The 13203-nt window shown below is 38.4% G+C and overlaps 1 protein-coding gene across 6 annotated transcripts in view; it reads left to right on the forward strand.

The window, feature by feature from the left end:
- The first annotated feature begins 277 nt into the window (after positions 1–277).
- ZC3H14 (zinc finger CCCH-type containing 14) overlaps positions 278–13203 on the forward strand; it is a 38831-nt gene continuing 25905 nt past the window's right edge. For 4 of the 6 annotated variants that reach the window (XM_043472730.1, XM_043472729.1, XM_043472733.1 and 1 more), the window contains exons 1-9: positions 278–471; positions 857–899; positions 5814–5928; positions 8034–8074; positions 8513–8708; positions 9066–9495; positions 10032–10192; positions 10786–10886; positions 12531–12686. In XM_043472730.1, coding sequence (XP_043328665.1) covers positions 436–471; positions 857–899; positions 5814–5928; positions 8034–8074; positions 8513–8708; positions 9066–9495; positions 10032–10192; positions 10786–10886; positions 12531–12686 — 1279 coding nt within the window. In that variant the 5' untranslated portion in view covers positions 278–435. The remainder of the gene's footprint in view (positions 472–856; positions 900–5813; positions 5929–8033; positions 8075–8512; positions 8709–9065; positions 9496–10031; positions 10193–10785; positions 10887–12530; positions 12687–13203) is intronic. The other 2 variants (XM_043472731.1, XM_043472734.1) reach the window with 2 other exon arrangements.

The raw sequence follows: 13203 nt of genomic DNA on the forward strand, positions 1-13203 counted from the left end.
ACTCGAGACCGAATATCCAGATCAATATCACATTAAACCGCAGTGAAGGCTGGATTCAAACTCAGATCTCACATCAAAGCCAAGGATCCTTCCCTGGCACGTTTAAACGTGCTTAAATTCCAAAAGGGGAGTGCGGGTGAGAAGAGGGAAGGTTGGAAATTCACCCATGTGCGGGCAGAAGCTGGGGAAAGCCCGGGCCGCCGCTCTCCGGGCCGCCAGCAGAGGGCGCCAGGGCGCACGCCCCGCGGGCCCCCAGTGCGCAGGCGCAGGCGCAGGCGCAGGCGCGCGCGGCGGGGCTCTAGTCTGTGGGGGCGGATCACGCAGGGCGCGCGGCCGGGAGCGGCGGTGGCGGTCTGGCTGCGGGCGGGGAAGCCGGCGCCGGGCCCCTGGTCCGCGGGACGCCGCGCAGTGCCCGCCGCTTCCCCCCGCGGAGCCATGGAGATCGGCACGGAGATCAGCCGTAAGATCCGGGTGAGGCCCGCGTCGGCGGGTGAGGGGCCAAGGCGGGAGGCCGGGTGGCGGCGGGCCGGCAGGCGCGCGGTCGTCAGGAGTAACGGGGGCGGTGGGCCCGGCGCGGGCGCCGCGGCCTGCTCGTCTCTGGAGGCGCTTCTGACGGGCCGCCGCGGGCCTGGGCGCAGCCGCGGCCTCGGAGAGCGCGGCCGCCGTGAGGAGGGAGCCCCTGGGGGGCGGGAGGAGGCGCGGGGGTCCCGGCCGGAGCCGGGGGCGGGGGACCCGGGCGGGGCGGCCGGGGCGCCTGAGGTGCGCGCTCCTGCTGAGTCGCCTCCCGGCGGCGGCCGGGCTCTTTCCCCGGGGTCGCGGGGTCTCTCACACGCTTGTCTTGTCTTTTCACCCTCAGAGTGCCATTAAGGGGAAATTGCAAGAATTAGGAGCTTATGTCGGTAAGTTGTTATTAGCCTAACAGACTGTGGAGCGTTCGGCGAATTCAATTTTGAGTGACCGCATTTTTCCTGTCAGACCTTTGATTTTGGACAGACGCCCTTTTTACCTTCAAATCTCATCCTCCCTGGTTACTTTTGCTTACCTAAGTCTTGTCATTGAAGGCTCTATGTGCAGCTTGTCTTTTTTTTTTTTTGGTACCTACCCCCAAATCCCTTTCTAATACGGTGTTTTGGAGTTGTTTATCTACTTCTGTTGAGGCTCTGTCGTGTTTTCCTTCATGTTTGTTTGATTTTTATTTTTCTGGGTTACTGTTTTGCATGTGAATGTTTGATGCTTTTTGGTATTTGCCTCTGTCATGGTTCGTTGAGGTTTACTTTCCGGTCTCTCTTATTTTTCCTGTCGGTTTTTTTCTTAGCTCCCCACAGTAAGCTCTTTTCTTTTTTTGTTTTTGTTTTTGTAATGTTTTATAATTTGAATGTTGACTCTGGGCCAGGCACTGTGCTTAAAATTGTTTTATATGCATTAGGTCACCGTAATCCCCAGGAGAACGGTGAAAGGTAAGTGGTAATATCCTGAATTACACAAGCAAGGAAACTGAGGCTTTGAGTGCTTGATTTGAGCAGGGTTTTATGCATTGAGACCTGGGTCTGTTTGGCTCCAAAGCTGGTGCCTCCTATAAGGATAATAGCTTACACTCATGATAGTGATTCTCGAGGTGTGGGAGACCCCCAAGAGTCTCTGAAGTCAAAATTATTTTCATATTAGTACTCACAAGATATTTGCCGTTTTCACTGTGCTGGCATTTGGATTGTGCAAAAGTGGTGAGTAAAACTACAGGTACCTTAGCCTGAGTCAGCATCTCACACCAAACTTCACAAGAAATTATCATATTCTTCACCACCCTTCCACTTGCACTTACAAAGAAAAAAAAAAAGCTAGTTTCACTTAAGATAAGTGATAAAGTGAAATATTCTTTTAAACCTTGTCTTTGATTACATCTTTTTAATATGCAGTGTTAGGAAGTACTCAAAAGTGTTTCTGCCATACAGAAGCATGATGGATTGTCTTGAAACAAATCTGTGTGATTGGGTTGGGAACTGAACTAGTCATCTTTTTTCATGGAATTTTTTTTTTCTTTTTTGTTTTGTTTGGAACTTAAAGTTCAGTTGATTTACAATATTGTGTTACCTTTAAGCATACAGCACAGTGATTCAATTATACATATGTACTTTTTTCAGATTATTTCCATTGCACACTTTTACAAAACTTTATAGTTCCCTGGGCTGTACAGCAAATCCTTGTTACTTATCTATTTTATATATTGTAGTTGGTTTCTGTTAATCACATACTTGTAATTTATTTATCTCCTCACCCCACTTTACCCTTTAGAACACCATTTTTAACTTCTAAGGACTGACATGCTAGTTCCATATATTGGGGTATTTGGCAGACATTTTCTTGAAAGTGAGCAAAGATAAACAATTAATAGACTTTGCTGCCAGTGACAAAGGGTTGAGCTTTCAGATGAAAATCAGAATTTCAGAAAATTTGTGTGTTCCTCTGTAAATTTGACAGTGTGATAATATCAGCAAGTGATTCATTCAGGTTGAATAATGAAATGTATCCACCACGCCAGTGGTTTGTACAGCTCATGGATCATTATTTTTTCAAATGACCAATGCAAGATGTTTTAAAATTGCACAGGGATAAAAAAATTAATTGAAAGTACAGATTGGATCAGTGGATTTTCATGTAACAAAGTACAGAAAGTCAGTGATAAAGTTTTGTTTCAGTATTGCTGCTAACCTTGAAAAAACTACTGCTTGTTGACTTTTGGTGTAGTGTCACAGAAAAATATCCACATTTTCTGAAAAGGCTACTAAAATCATTTTTCAATTGCATCTCTTGTGAGATCAGATTTTCTTCACATTCTTCATGTAGAACATACAACAGATTAAATGTAAAAGTAGAAATCAGAATTCTTTTAAACCAGATGTTTAAGAAATTTATAAAAATAACTTATTTTTTGTACTAATTTTCCTTTTGGAAAATGTAGTTATTTATAAATATGATGTTATATTAATATAAATAGTTTTGTTGTTAATGGGTTAGGTATATTATTTTAAATGAATTAATCAAAAATTCTCAGTTTTAGTTTCTAGTATGGTAAATACAGTAGATATATACACGTGAATAAAAACTGTTGGGGATCATCAACAATTTTCAATGGTATAAAGGGGGCCCTGAGACCAGATGGTTGGTCACATACTAATTATTTGTTGTCAAGATTGTTATTAGACTTTAACAGATAAGAAAATTGAGACTTAGAGGTTAAAGATGAACCTGAACCAGCATTGATTTATTCTTTTATTCATTCAACATTTAATGGATGCCAACTTTGTGCCAGGGACTTGATTTATGTCAAAAAGAAATCCACAGAAAACCTGCAGTGAAAATTTTCTTAATTGTAGCACATGAAAGCATAAACACATGTTAATTGGGTTGACATTCAATCATATTGATGATTCTGGTCGTTTATCAAAAATCTCAACAAGAATTTTAAGCCTCTTAAAAAGCTGATTACAAATTGCCATAGTCCAATGTGAAATGTAGTAAAGATACCATTTATTTTACAGTTTTGAAAGTATTTTCATACGTTTCTGTTACTTGAACATAATGCTGAAGTGGGGATGGCAAGTACTTTACTTCTTTTTATAAATAATGAAATGAAATATCTTGGGAGAGCTAAATAAGCTTGGTCAGCAGCAGATATAAGCCCCAAGAACTCAAGTCTTCCTGATCCTTGATGTTTCTATTATTACTTATAATAGAAACTTGATGAGCTAACAGTAGAATAGGAGTCATTGCTATATGCTTCTCTAGAACTGATCTGTCCCAGCTGTTAACAGGTTAGCACAGCTTCTCAACTTGTTTGTCTCTGCTCCTTAACTGGATGTTTCCTGAGGGCAGAGAGACATCATATTGGTTGTGTCCCAGTGGCCTAACAAGAGTGCCTAATTTTTTTTCATAAATGTCGATTAAGTGGGTAAACAGGGATCACCATTAGATATTTGAAATAAAAATATGTTATTCATTTATGATTAACTACTTAATTATTTGCATGTATATGCATAATTGTCCTGAAAAGAGTGACTTTCTAATCCCTTTCTTTGTGTTAGAGTCCTAAAACCTTTAAGGTTATGGAAATGATCCTTTAGTAATATTTGAGTATCTATTTTCAAACCATTGAGTGGGATACAAAAGTGAACAACTTTTTGTTAAGAGTTGATGAGGTTTTATTCATGTGTTTGTCTAAAATGGAATGCTTCAGGGAGGTGGCAGTTATAACTCAGAGCAGCCTTTAATTTACATTTTAGACGTATAAGCTTGCAGAAACCTTCAATATTTTGCAGTTTTTCAGTACATAGATTTCAGATGATGTTGCAAATGCTATTAGAATTTTGTAGGAATGTATCATGAACACGTTAACTTTTCATTAGCTTCTTATTTCTCATTTTGAATCTAAGAGAACAGTATTATGAATTTCTAACATTTTTGTTAAAATATAACTATATCTTAACCACCCATTTAAAGTGTAGTTTGCTGTGTCTTGATATGTATACATCATAATCAAGCTAATGAACATATCCATCACTCCCAAAGTTTCCTTTTGGATTTTCTTGGAGCTCCTTTGTATCCCTCCCTCCCATCTTTCCATGTCCCCACCATGTGCCACAGCAATCACTGATCTCATTTATATAAAATTTTGTAAAATGCAAACTAGTGTCAGAAAACAGAGCCTATTTGTTTTCATTACTGACATTATGAAGGAAAAAAGTGTCAAGAATGCCACAGCACTCCAGCTTGTTTTCCTTTTTCGGGTTACCAATAGCAGCCCATGGTAGGGATACTTTGTGTAAATAAATGAGGAGGCTTCTTTTTTTTTTTTTTTTGCTAGGAGGCTTCTTGACTAAAGTTGCCAGAAAGCAGTCAGAGCCTTTGGATACTTTACAAATGAAGTAATAAATGAATGGCTACTTGTTCTTGCTTTTATCCTCAGGATGACTTGGCATGCTTCTAGCAAGTATGCTGATTTCTTTGTTTCCATCTGTAGATCAATTTTCACGTTATATTTGTGCTTTTCTTGAACTAGATTTTTTAATATTTCTTCTTGAAACAAATGTCTGATAGTACTTCTGAAATGAACCTTCCTGCCTACATAGAAATGTTATAAATATTTAAGGTATTAAAGAATCTAAGAATTTTTTTTTGGTAGGGATCCGAGTTCCTCATAAATGGCTTTTGCTTTGTTTTTACTGTGGTGGTTTTTTGTTTTGTTTTTGGTCTGTTAGGAGGGTATAAGAATGAAACAATGAATTGAGTAGAAATTATTTAATCTTTTTAAGATAGAATTTTTTAAATGATGTAGAATTTTGGGGTGGTTTTAGTTTACTTGATGTTTCTGCCAGTTTGTTACCCTAACTGAAATGTGCCTTTACCAAGGATAAAGGTGTTTGTTCCTGGAAAAATGAGTGTCATTTTGAAATATAGAACTAAACAAAACTCAATATTATTCTTGAGAAATGTCCATTATGCTTTCTGGAAGCTTCTCTGAAATTAATGAGTGTTACTAAAAAGATTAAAAGAAGTGAATGCTCTCTCAAGCTTGATACTGGGATTCAGAATAGCTAGTTGTATTAGTAAGTGTTCATTAGTTATTCCTAATTCCTGTTCTTTTAGTAATTCAAATACCTGTGGAATAAAGAGAAAGCTATACATTTAATCCATCGTAATTCCAGTAGAGCTGAGGTATTCTTAGAGCTACTTGTGTATCTTCAAGCACATCAACTTCAAGTAGAAGAAAATATTGAGGAAAGCATAAAAAGTCTTTATATACTTTTCCTTTTAAATAGATGAAGAACTTCCTGATTACATTATGGTGATGGTGGCCAACAAGAAAAGTCAGGACCAAATGACAGAGGACCTGTCCCTGTTTCTAGGGAACAACACAGTTCGATTCACCGTATGGTATGTGTCTGAATATTCACCCTCGGAACAACGTTTGGCACGAGTCAAGAGCAGGTATTCTGTCTGCAGCGTGGTTCTTGACAGGAAAGTCAGATTTAGCCTTGTGAGGTAGGTTGTGAGCGTTGAGAGCACAGCCTCTGGAGCCAGACTGCCAAGGTTGAATCTTGAATCTGCCTGTTTCCTTGGTTTTTCCATCCACAAAGTGGGAATAGTAAATCACCTTTATAGGGTGGTTGTGAAAATTAAATGAGCTAATACATGTGCTTACAGTTGTGCCTGGCCCATAGCAAGTCCTCAGTATGTGTTGACTGTAGTTACTGTTTCTTTTTTAAACGTCAGCATTTTATCATTCCTTTTCCTCCACTAAAACCAGTTATAGATGTTTTTTGGACTCGGTTGACTTCCTAAATTGCTTTCTCCAATGAGCTAATAATTTAGGGGGCAAGGTTTTTTGACAAAAGTTTCAAATCATTTTTTTAAAGTTTAAAATTTTGAAATAGGCTTTGTGTTCAGATGTAAATTAAGACTGTAATTTTTCAGTCCTTTTTCAAACCGCACATTCCTTAGTTCAGCATACTGATTGAAAGCATGAGGTTCAACTTAAGAAGGGAGAGCAGGTTTGAGGTAGAGTGGGAGCTGGGGAGGGTGACAGTGTGGCTGAGACAGAGCAGGAATCTGGGAGCCACCAGCAGCAAGAGTGAGCGATGGGGGAGCAGACGTTGCCTGAGCAGAGTGGCCTGCTTAATTTGAATAGCAAGAGGCTAGGAGGTGAGAGAGGCCTTGAGGAGGCACGTGAAACTGATTGACTTGCCTTTAAACCAGAGTTCCTCTTGAAGGTGTTTTTGCCCCAGCAGGCAACTGTATCCTTTAAAACTGTCATGAAGCTTTCTTAAAATTCCACACAGAATTCCCTGGGTTTATATTACACATTTTTGAAGAACATTGAGTGCAGTGGTTCTTCCTTGAGTGTTTTGGTTCATGCACTCCTGCTGTATGGGTGACTTGACCCACTTATTACAGTCTGTCCTCAGAGTTTACCGAAAGCCTGAGGGAGACTGGTGCTTCTGACTGGGGAATGAACATTATCGTGAGCTGCTTCTTCTAAGATTAAAGCCTTTAGCAGTTCAGGTGCTTGTTTTGTTTCATGCACATTTTTTTATGACTGGACTTTTGGTTCAACATTTGGATCACTTTGAGTCCCACTAATATGGGAGGTTGACCTAGTAGATCCTTTCTCAGATAACTTGAGGGAGTTAGACAAGTTTCTTACATAAACAAACTGTGAACTGATTTGAATTTAAAATCAGTTCAACTCTTGCATTTTATCATAAATTTAGTTCTTTAACATGTTCTGATAAAAGTAATGGTGTTCCTATTTTGACACTTTTGCTTTCTTAAGCATCCGTCAACACCAGCCACAAACAGACTATTCTTATTCTTTGGAACCCTGCAATAACTGTGCGTTAGGGGACAGTGGCATTTGACTGCGTTCTGGGTGAAACATTATTATAATTTTTTCAGAAGGCATGGCCTCCTAGAAGGTTTGTTAGGTAAATTTGCCTTGTACATAACTACTAAAATAGGTTATAAGTAAGATGGTGGTTTGTTTACAGCATTAGTTTTGAAAATAATACAGTAAAATCATGGTGTAGTAATTTTGAAATTAAGTTTTTTACATCTCAGAATTAGGTTCTTCTAGATGCCGTCTAAATAGATAAAAAATAAACAGTGCTTTCAACAATTTTAACAATGTTATATTACATGTTTATGGTATTTTGTCTTATTTTATCATAAACTACCTTGAATCTTTCATCCTTTTGAAACAAAATAATATTCTTTGTGAACCAAGACTGTGTAGTCAGATGACATATTTGCCCTTATTTTTGCAGAGGCTAGATGAGAAAAATAGTGATGAAAAAAATAAGACTTTAAAATTACCCTACAGTGTTTATATAAAGCCTTTTTAAAAAAAAAATCTTTTAATACCATTTATCAGTATTTAACTGAAGATTTGACCTGTAATGCCAGACTTAGAGTGACAGTTGAAATCCAATCTTTCTTCGTAAAAGGAAGCTTTAACATTTTGGGTTTGTTTTTTCTTTTAGGCTTCACGGTGTATTAGATAAACTTCGTTCTGTAACAACTGGTAAGGTTCATAAAAATGATGTTTGGGTTTTTCTGGAATTTGCTGTAATGTGATTATTTTTAAAAAGTTATTTGTACTGCTTTGGGAAAAAAACCCATGAATTTGAAAACAGTAGTTCATTTGAACTTTTTAAGGAAGCACACGTTTTTATGAATTTAAGAGCAAAAATTTAATATAATTTGAAGACAATTTAAGTAAAGGGAAACTAGGCAGTTTATCCTAAGGAAATAATTATAGATGTGCACAATGATTTAGCTTCAAGGATGTTTCAGTGTTTTATAATTGAAAATTACTTAAAAGTGCAGTAATAATAAATTGGATAAGTTTATATCACTATGGGATAATGTTCAGCCATTAACTATGTTGTCAAGCACACATATTTATTGCCTTTAAGTAATCGATATAAATAATAAAGGGACCATGTATTTTTCTTTCTAGACCCCTCTAGTCTGAAGTCTTCTGACACCAACCTCTTTGATGGTAACGTACCTTCAAACAAGAGCAGTTTCAGTCGAGGAGATGAGAGAAGGCACGAAGCGGCAGTGCCGCCTCTTGCAGTTTCTAGCACTAGACCTGAAAAAAGAGAATCTAGAGTTCCTACAGGTTCACAGGAGCAGAAAGCCACTAATGTCAGGTAAGCGTCTTGTGTAGACCTATGGGCAGATGGGTGTGGGTGACATTTACGTTAGTTAATATGTCTTTTAAGTTGCTGTTTTCAGACATTTTTTGAAAGCAATGAAGTGGTGGGGAACAGTTTTTTTTTTCGGAATAAAATAAGGATAAGACCAAAGAATGATTATATTTTGCATAAAATGTAGTAAATCAAAGTAAAAAAAAAAGAATTCAGTTTCATAGTAGTTTTTAATAGAATACATAAAGTTATTATGTATACTTTTTCATTAAGATGTATCTGACTAGTCTTTGAATAGTGGAAGATGCTGCTGTAAACTAGTAACACACCCTTTTTGGTTTTGTTTTCATTTTTTAACAGACAGACTTACGATGATGGAGCTGCAACCCGACTAATGTCCACAGTGAAACCTTTGAGGGAGCTAGCACCCTCTGAAGATGTGATTGATATTAAGCCAGAACCAGATGATCTCATTGATGAAGACCTCAATTTTGTGCAGGAGAATCCCTTATCTCAGAAAAAAACTACAGTGACACTTACGTACGGTTCTTCTCGTCCTTCTATTGAAATTTATCGACCACCTGCGAGTCGAAACGCAGACAGTGGTACTCATTTAAACAGGTTGCAGTTTCAACAGCAGCAAAACAGTGTTCATGCTGCCAAACAGCTTGATGTTCAGAGCAGCCGGGTGTATGAGACAGGACGTCTGTGTGAACCAGAAGTGCTTCACAGCTTAGAAGAGACTTACAGTCCCTTCTTCAGAAGCAACTCAGAAAAGATGAGTATTGAGGTTTGTATATACTTTTGAATTCTGACCTGTTCTGCTGAAAATTGTCGATTCTTAATAGTAAGTTGTGTATGAAATAACATCACATGTTGCAAGTTTGTTTTAAACTGATTTCTGAGCTGCTCAACATAATACACCAGTCACATTTTCCACTCCACAACTGTCTTCTACAGATATTTTGCATCTTGTTCGTTTTCCTAGGATGCTAACATTTGAGATATAGCTCTCACCTTAAGGTATAATTTTGGGAGGATTTTAGGTCAGTTTTAGATCCTTCATGGCTATAGTAAACAATTGAGTAACTCCACTTTACTGCCTTCCTCAACAGTACTGTATGCTGCCATTTATGAAGGACAGTAAAGCACTTTTTGCTTTAGCTTAAGATTGGTTATTAGAGATATTACTTTTATTTATATAAGAAAGTAGGGAAATAGCCCATGAACTTAATTCTTGATATTGCTTGGCTTTTTCTTTATTAAGTATTCTGTAGTAGAATTTTATCTTCTGAGACTAGGTAAGTGGAAATTTATCTATTGCAGGAAGAAAACTTTCGGAAGAGAAAGTTGCCTGTGGTAAGTTCAGTTGTTAAAGTAAAGAAGTTCAGTCACGATGGAGAAGAGGAGGAGGAAGACGATGACTGTGGGTCCCGGACTGGAAGCCTCTCCAGCAGTGTGTCGGTGCCGGCGAAGCCCGAACGGAGGTACCTGAGCGAGTCCGTAGTCAACCTTTCATTGCCTGGTAGAGTCTCCTGGGTTACAGAGGTACCTGAGCGTGTCCGTAGTCAACCTTTCATTGCCTGGTAGAGTCTCATGGGTTACGGAGGTACCTGAGCGTGTCTGCAAGTTAACCTTTCATTGCCTGGTATAGGCTAATGGGTTTCTTAAAGAGGATATCATGAAAATACAAATTTAATCCTGTGTAAGACTTTTCCATGCCTGGGTCAGGAAGATCCCCTGGAGAAGGGCATGGCAACCCACTCCAGTATTCTTGCCTGGAGAGTGCCATGGACAGAGGAGCCCTGGGGTCGCAGAGTTGGACACGACTGTGTGACCAACACACACACAAGACTGTTCCATTGGTGATCTTCCCCATTAAAAACTGTAACATGGGTGGGAGGAAAGTTGATCCAAAGTCATCGTTTGAAAAGTTACAAGATTCCAATCCATTTGGTATTTCCTAAAGCCTACAGCTGGTCTGTTCCAGACCAGAGAAGGCTGTAGTAAAGATACAATGGATGGCTAGCATGTAAAGAACGCAAATCTAAAGTTCAATTAAAATACCTTTCTTTTGTAGACCTTCACTTCCACCTTCTAAACAAGCTAACAAGAATCTAATTTTGAAGGCTATTTCTGAAGCTCAAGAATCTGTAACAAAAACAACTAACTATTCTACAGGTAATTTGAATGTTTATAATCCCTGAGTAACCTGTAGTTGATCCGCTCCTCAAGTGTTGATAGAGATGCCTGCTAAGTGTTAGGGCCAAGGTGAGAATGATTCAAAGGGGATTTGACCACTTTGAGAAACTTTCTCAGCTGTCAGTAGAAGTTAGTTCTCTGAGCAACTGTAATGCCTTTTACTCCCTCTTTCTAATAAGGGTAAAATACATAATGGAAATCGTAAAGGGGATTTTGGTAAATATGAGATTTTCATGTTTATAGCATCATAGCCAACATTAGATACAAATTTATGTTGTATGAAAGGGAGCAAAACCCCAAATTGGTTGGAATTAGAAAAATTTGTCTAGCATATGAACAAGTTGGTTTCTTTCCTTTCAGTAAAACCTATTAATGGAATATGAAGCAGACAATTGACTCATGTTCTTGCCCCAGTCCTAGTGGAAGTACTAAATGGTTTTATGAAAGACTATAAAGTATTGACTTTTTTTTTTTTTAACGGTGAAAATCTGTCCATTTACTTTTTACAACGAAAACATCATGGCATAAATCTGAGCATAAAGCCTATTTACATCCTGCTTTTTGTATGTTTCCTCATCTGTAACAAGACAATCATAACATCTGATAAGAGATGTGCGTGTGTGCGTGCTAAGTCAGCCATGTCCGACTCTTTGCAACCCCATGAACTGTAGCCCACCAGGCTCCCCTGTCCATGGGACTCTCCAGGCAAGAATACTGGAGTGGGTTGCCATTTCCTTCTCCATTGACTTGTTTTTAAAACAAAGGAGAAGAATGAGCTATAATAATATCTTACAGAAAACTCATCCTAAAATGTAACCAAATGATGAGTGTCATATTGCTATCAGATTTTGTGCTCTGTGCCCTGTGTGCTATAACTAGTATGTAAAATTTTCTGTTAATAAGCTATAATGGTTACCCACTCTTAATTTTTTAGTTTTTACTTTTGCTACAGATTTGATGACTGTTCTTTTAGCAATTTTCTGCTTTTCTTTTCTCTTTTGCATCTCTTTGTGTGACCTTTTCTTAAAATGAAGTAAACTGTAAGCTAGCAACTTTCGAGCCTGGTAGTCATCTGTACTCTTACTTCTTCTCATCCCTAATTTAACCCTGAACATGAACAGCGTTTGAATGATTAGGTACAGGCCAAGTTGACCTAACAGTTCCTCTATTTAAATTTTCTTTTTTGATCTGTCAGTAATATTGAGTATTTAGAATGGTGAGAAATTTAGACATCACCATGAACTTGAAATTTCCTACTTTTGTAACCGGAGAGAGTCTCAAAGATTTTTGAGAAATAGCATTGAAATTCTTTATCCAGGCTATCTAGATTATAATTTGAAATTATTTTAGAACCATGAAGCAGAACCCAGACTGCACATGGTTAACAACACATGTGTGCTACTGTGTGTTTATTGCATATAGTTTAAGATCTATAGGTGTGTTTTATATAAGCATGGGTAACTAAGAGTATTGAAAGGAAACATGAGGTATCTGTGAACTGTTTCTAACAACTCATATATTCTAAACCCAAGAAGGCATTTACGTTTAATGTGATTCTCACTGTTGAGTTTTGATATATCACTTCAATTGAATTTCCTTATTTTTTTGTTTTTTATGTAAAAGTCTCACAGAAACAGACACTTCCAGTTGCTCCCAGAACTCGAACTTCTCAGGAAGAATTGCTAGCAGAAATGGTCCAGGGACAAGGCAGAGTCCCCAGGATAAGTTCTCCCATTAAAGAAGAGGAAGCAAAAGGAGATAATATAGACAAAAGTCAAGGTAATAGTTTAAATGGTGTTTCATTTTCTACTATACTTTCTTTCACATTACATATTTTCCAGTGAGTATTTATGAAATCTTGGTTATGCTATGAGAAAAGGGTTCAGTAGGCCCATGAATAGAATAAGGGACCATGAGGGAAGTCTATACATTTTTCAGAATTTAAAAAACCATATTTTTGGGGAAATTTTTAGTGTTCTCAAAAGTGGAAAGAATAGTGCAGTGAATTCCCATGAATCCAATCACCCAGCTTTTTCAGTGTTTTGCCAGTCTTCAGTCATGTGGATGCCTGCACTCTTCTTTCCTTTTTGTTAATCCTGCCCCTGTTCCCTGGAACTCGAAGTCTTGTCTTTCAATCTCCCCTTTCTGACCATCATGTTTCTGACCTGTCAGAGCTGTCTTATTGTCCCAGTAGTACTAGTTTATCCCCTTGGGTCTGACATACTCCAGCTAATATTTCTGCTTTCTTTCTCTTAGCCCCTCACCCCCTACTCTCGCACAGACCCGCCTATCTAAA

This window comes from Cervus canadensis, chromosome 6 (assembly GCF_019320065.1).
Source record: "Cervus canadensis isolate Bull #8, Minnesota chromosome 6, ASM1932006v1, whole genome shotgun sequence".
Lineage (NCBI taxonomy): Eukaryota > Metazoa > Chordata > Mammalia > Artiodactyla > Cervidae > Cervus > Cervus canadensis.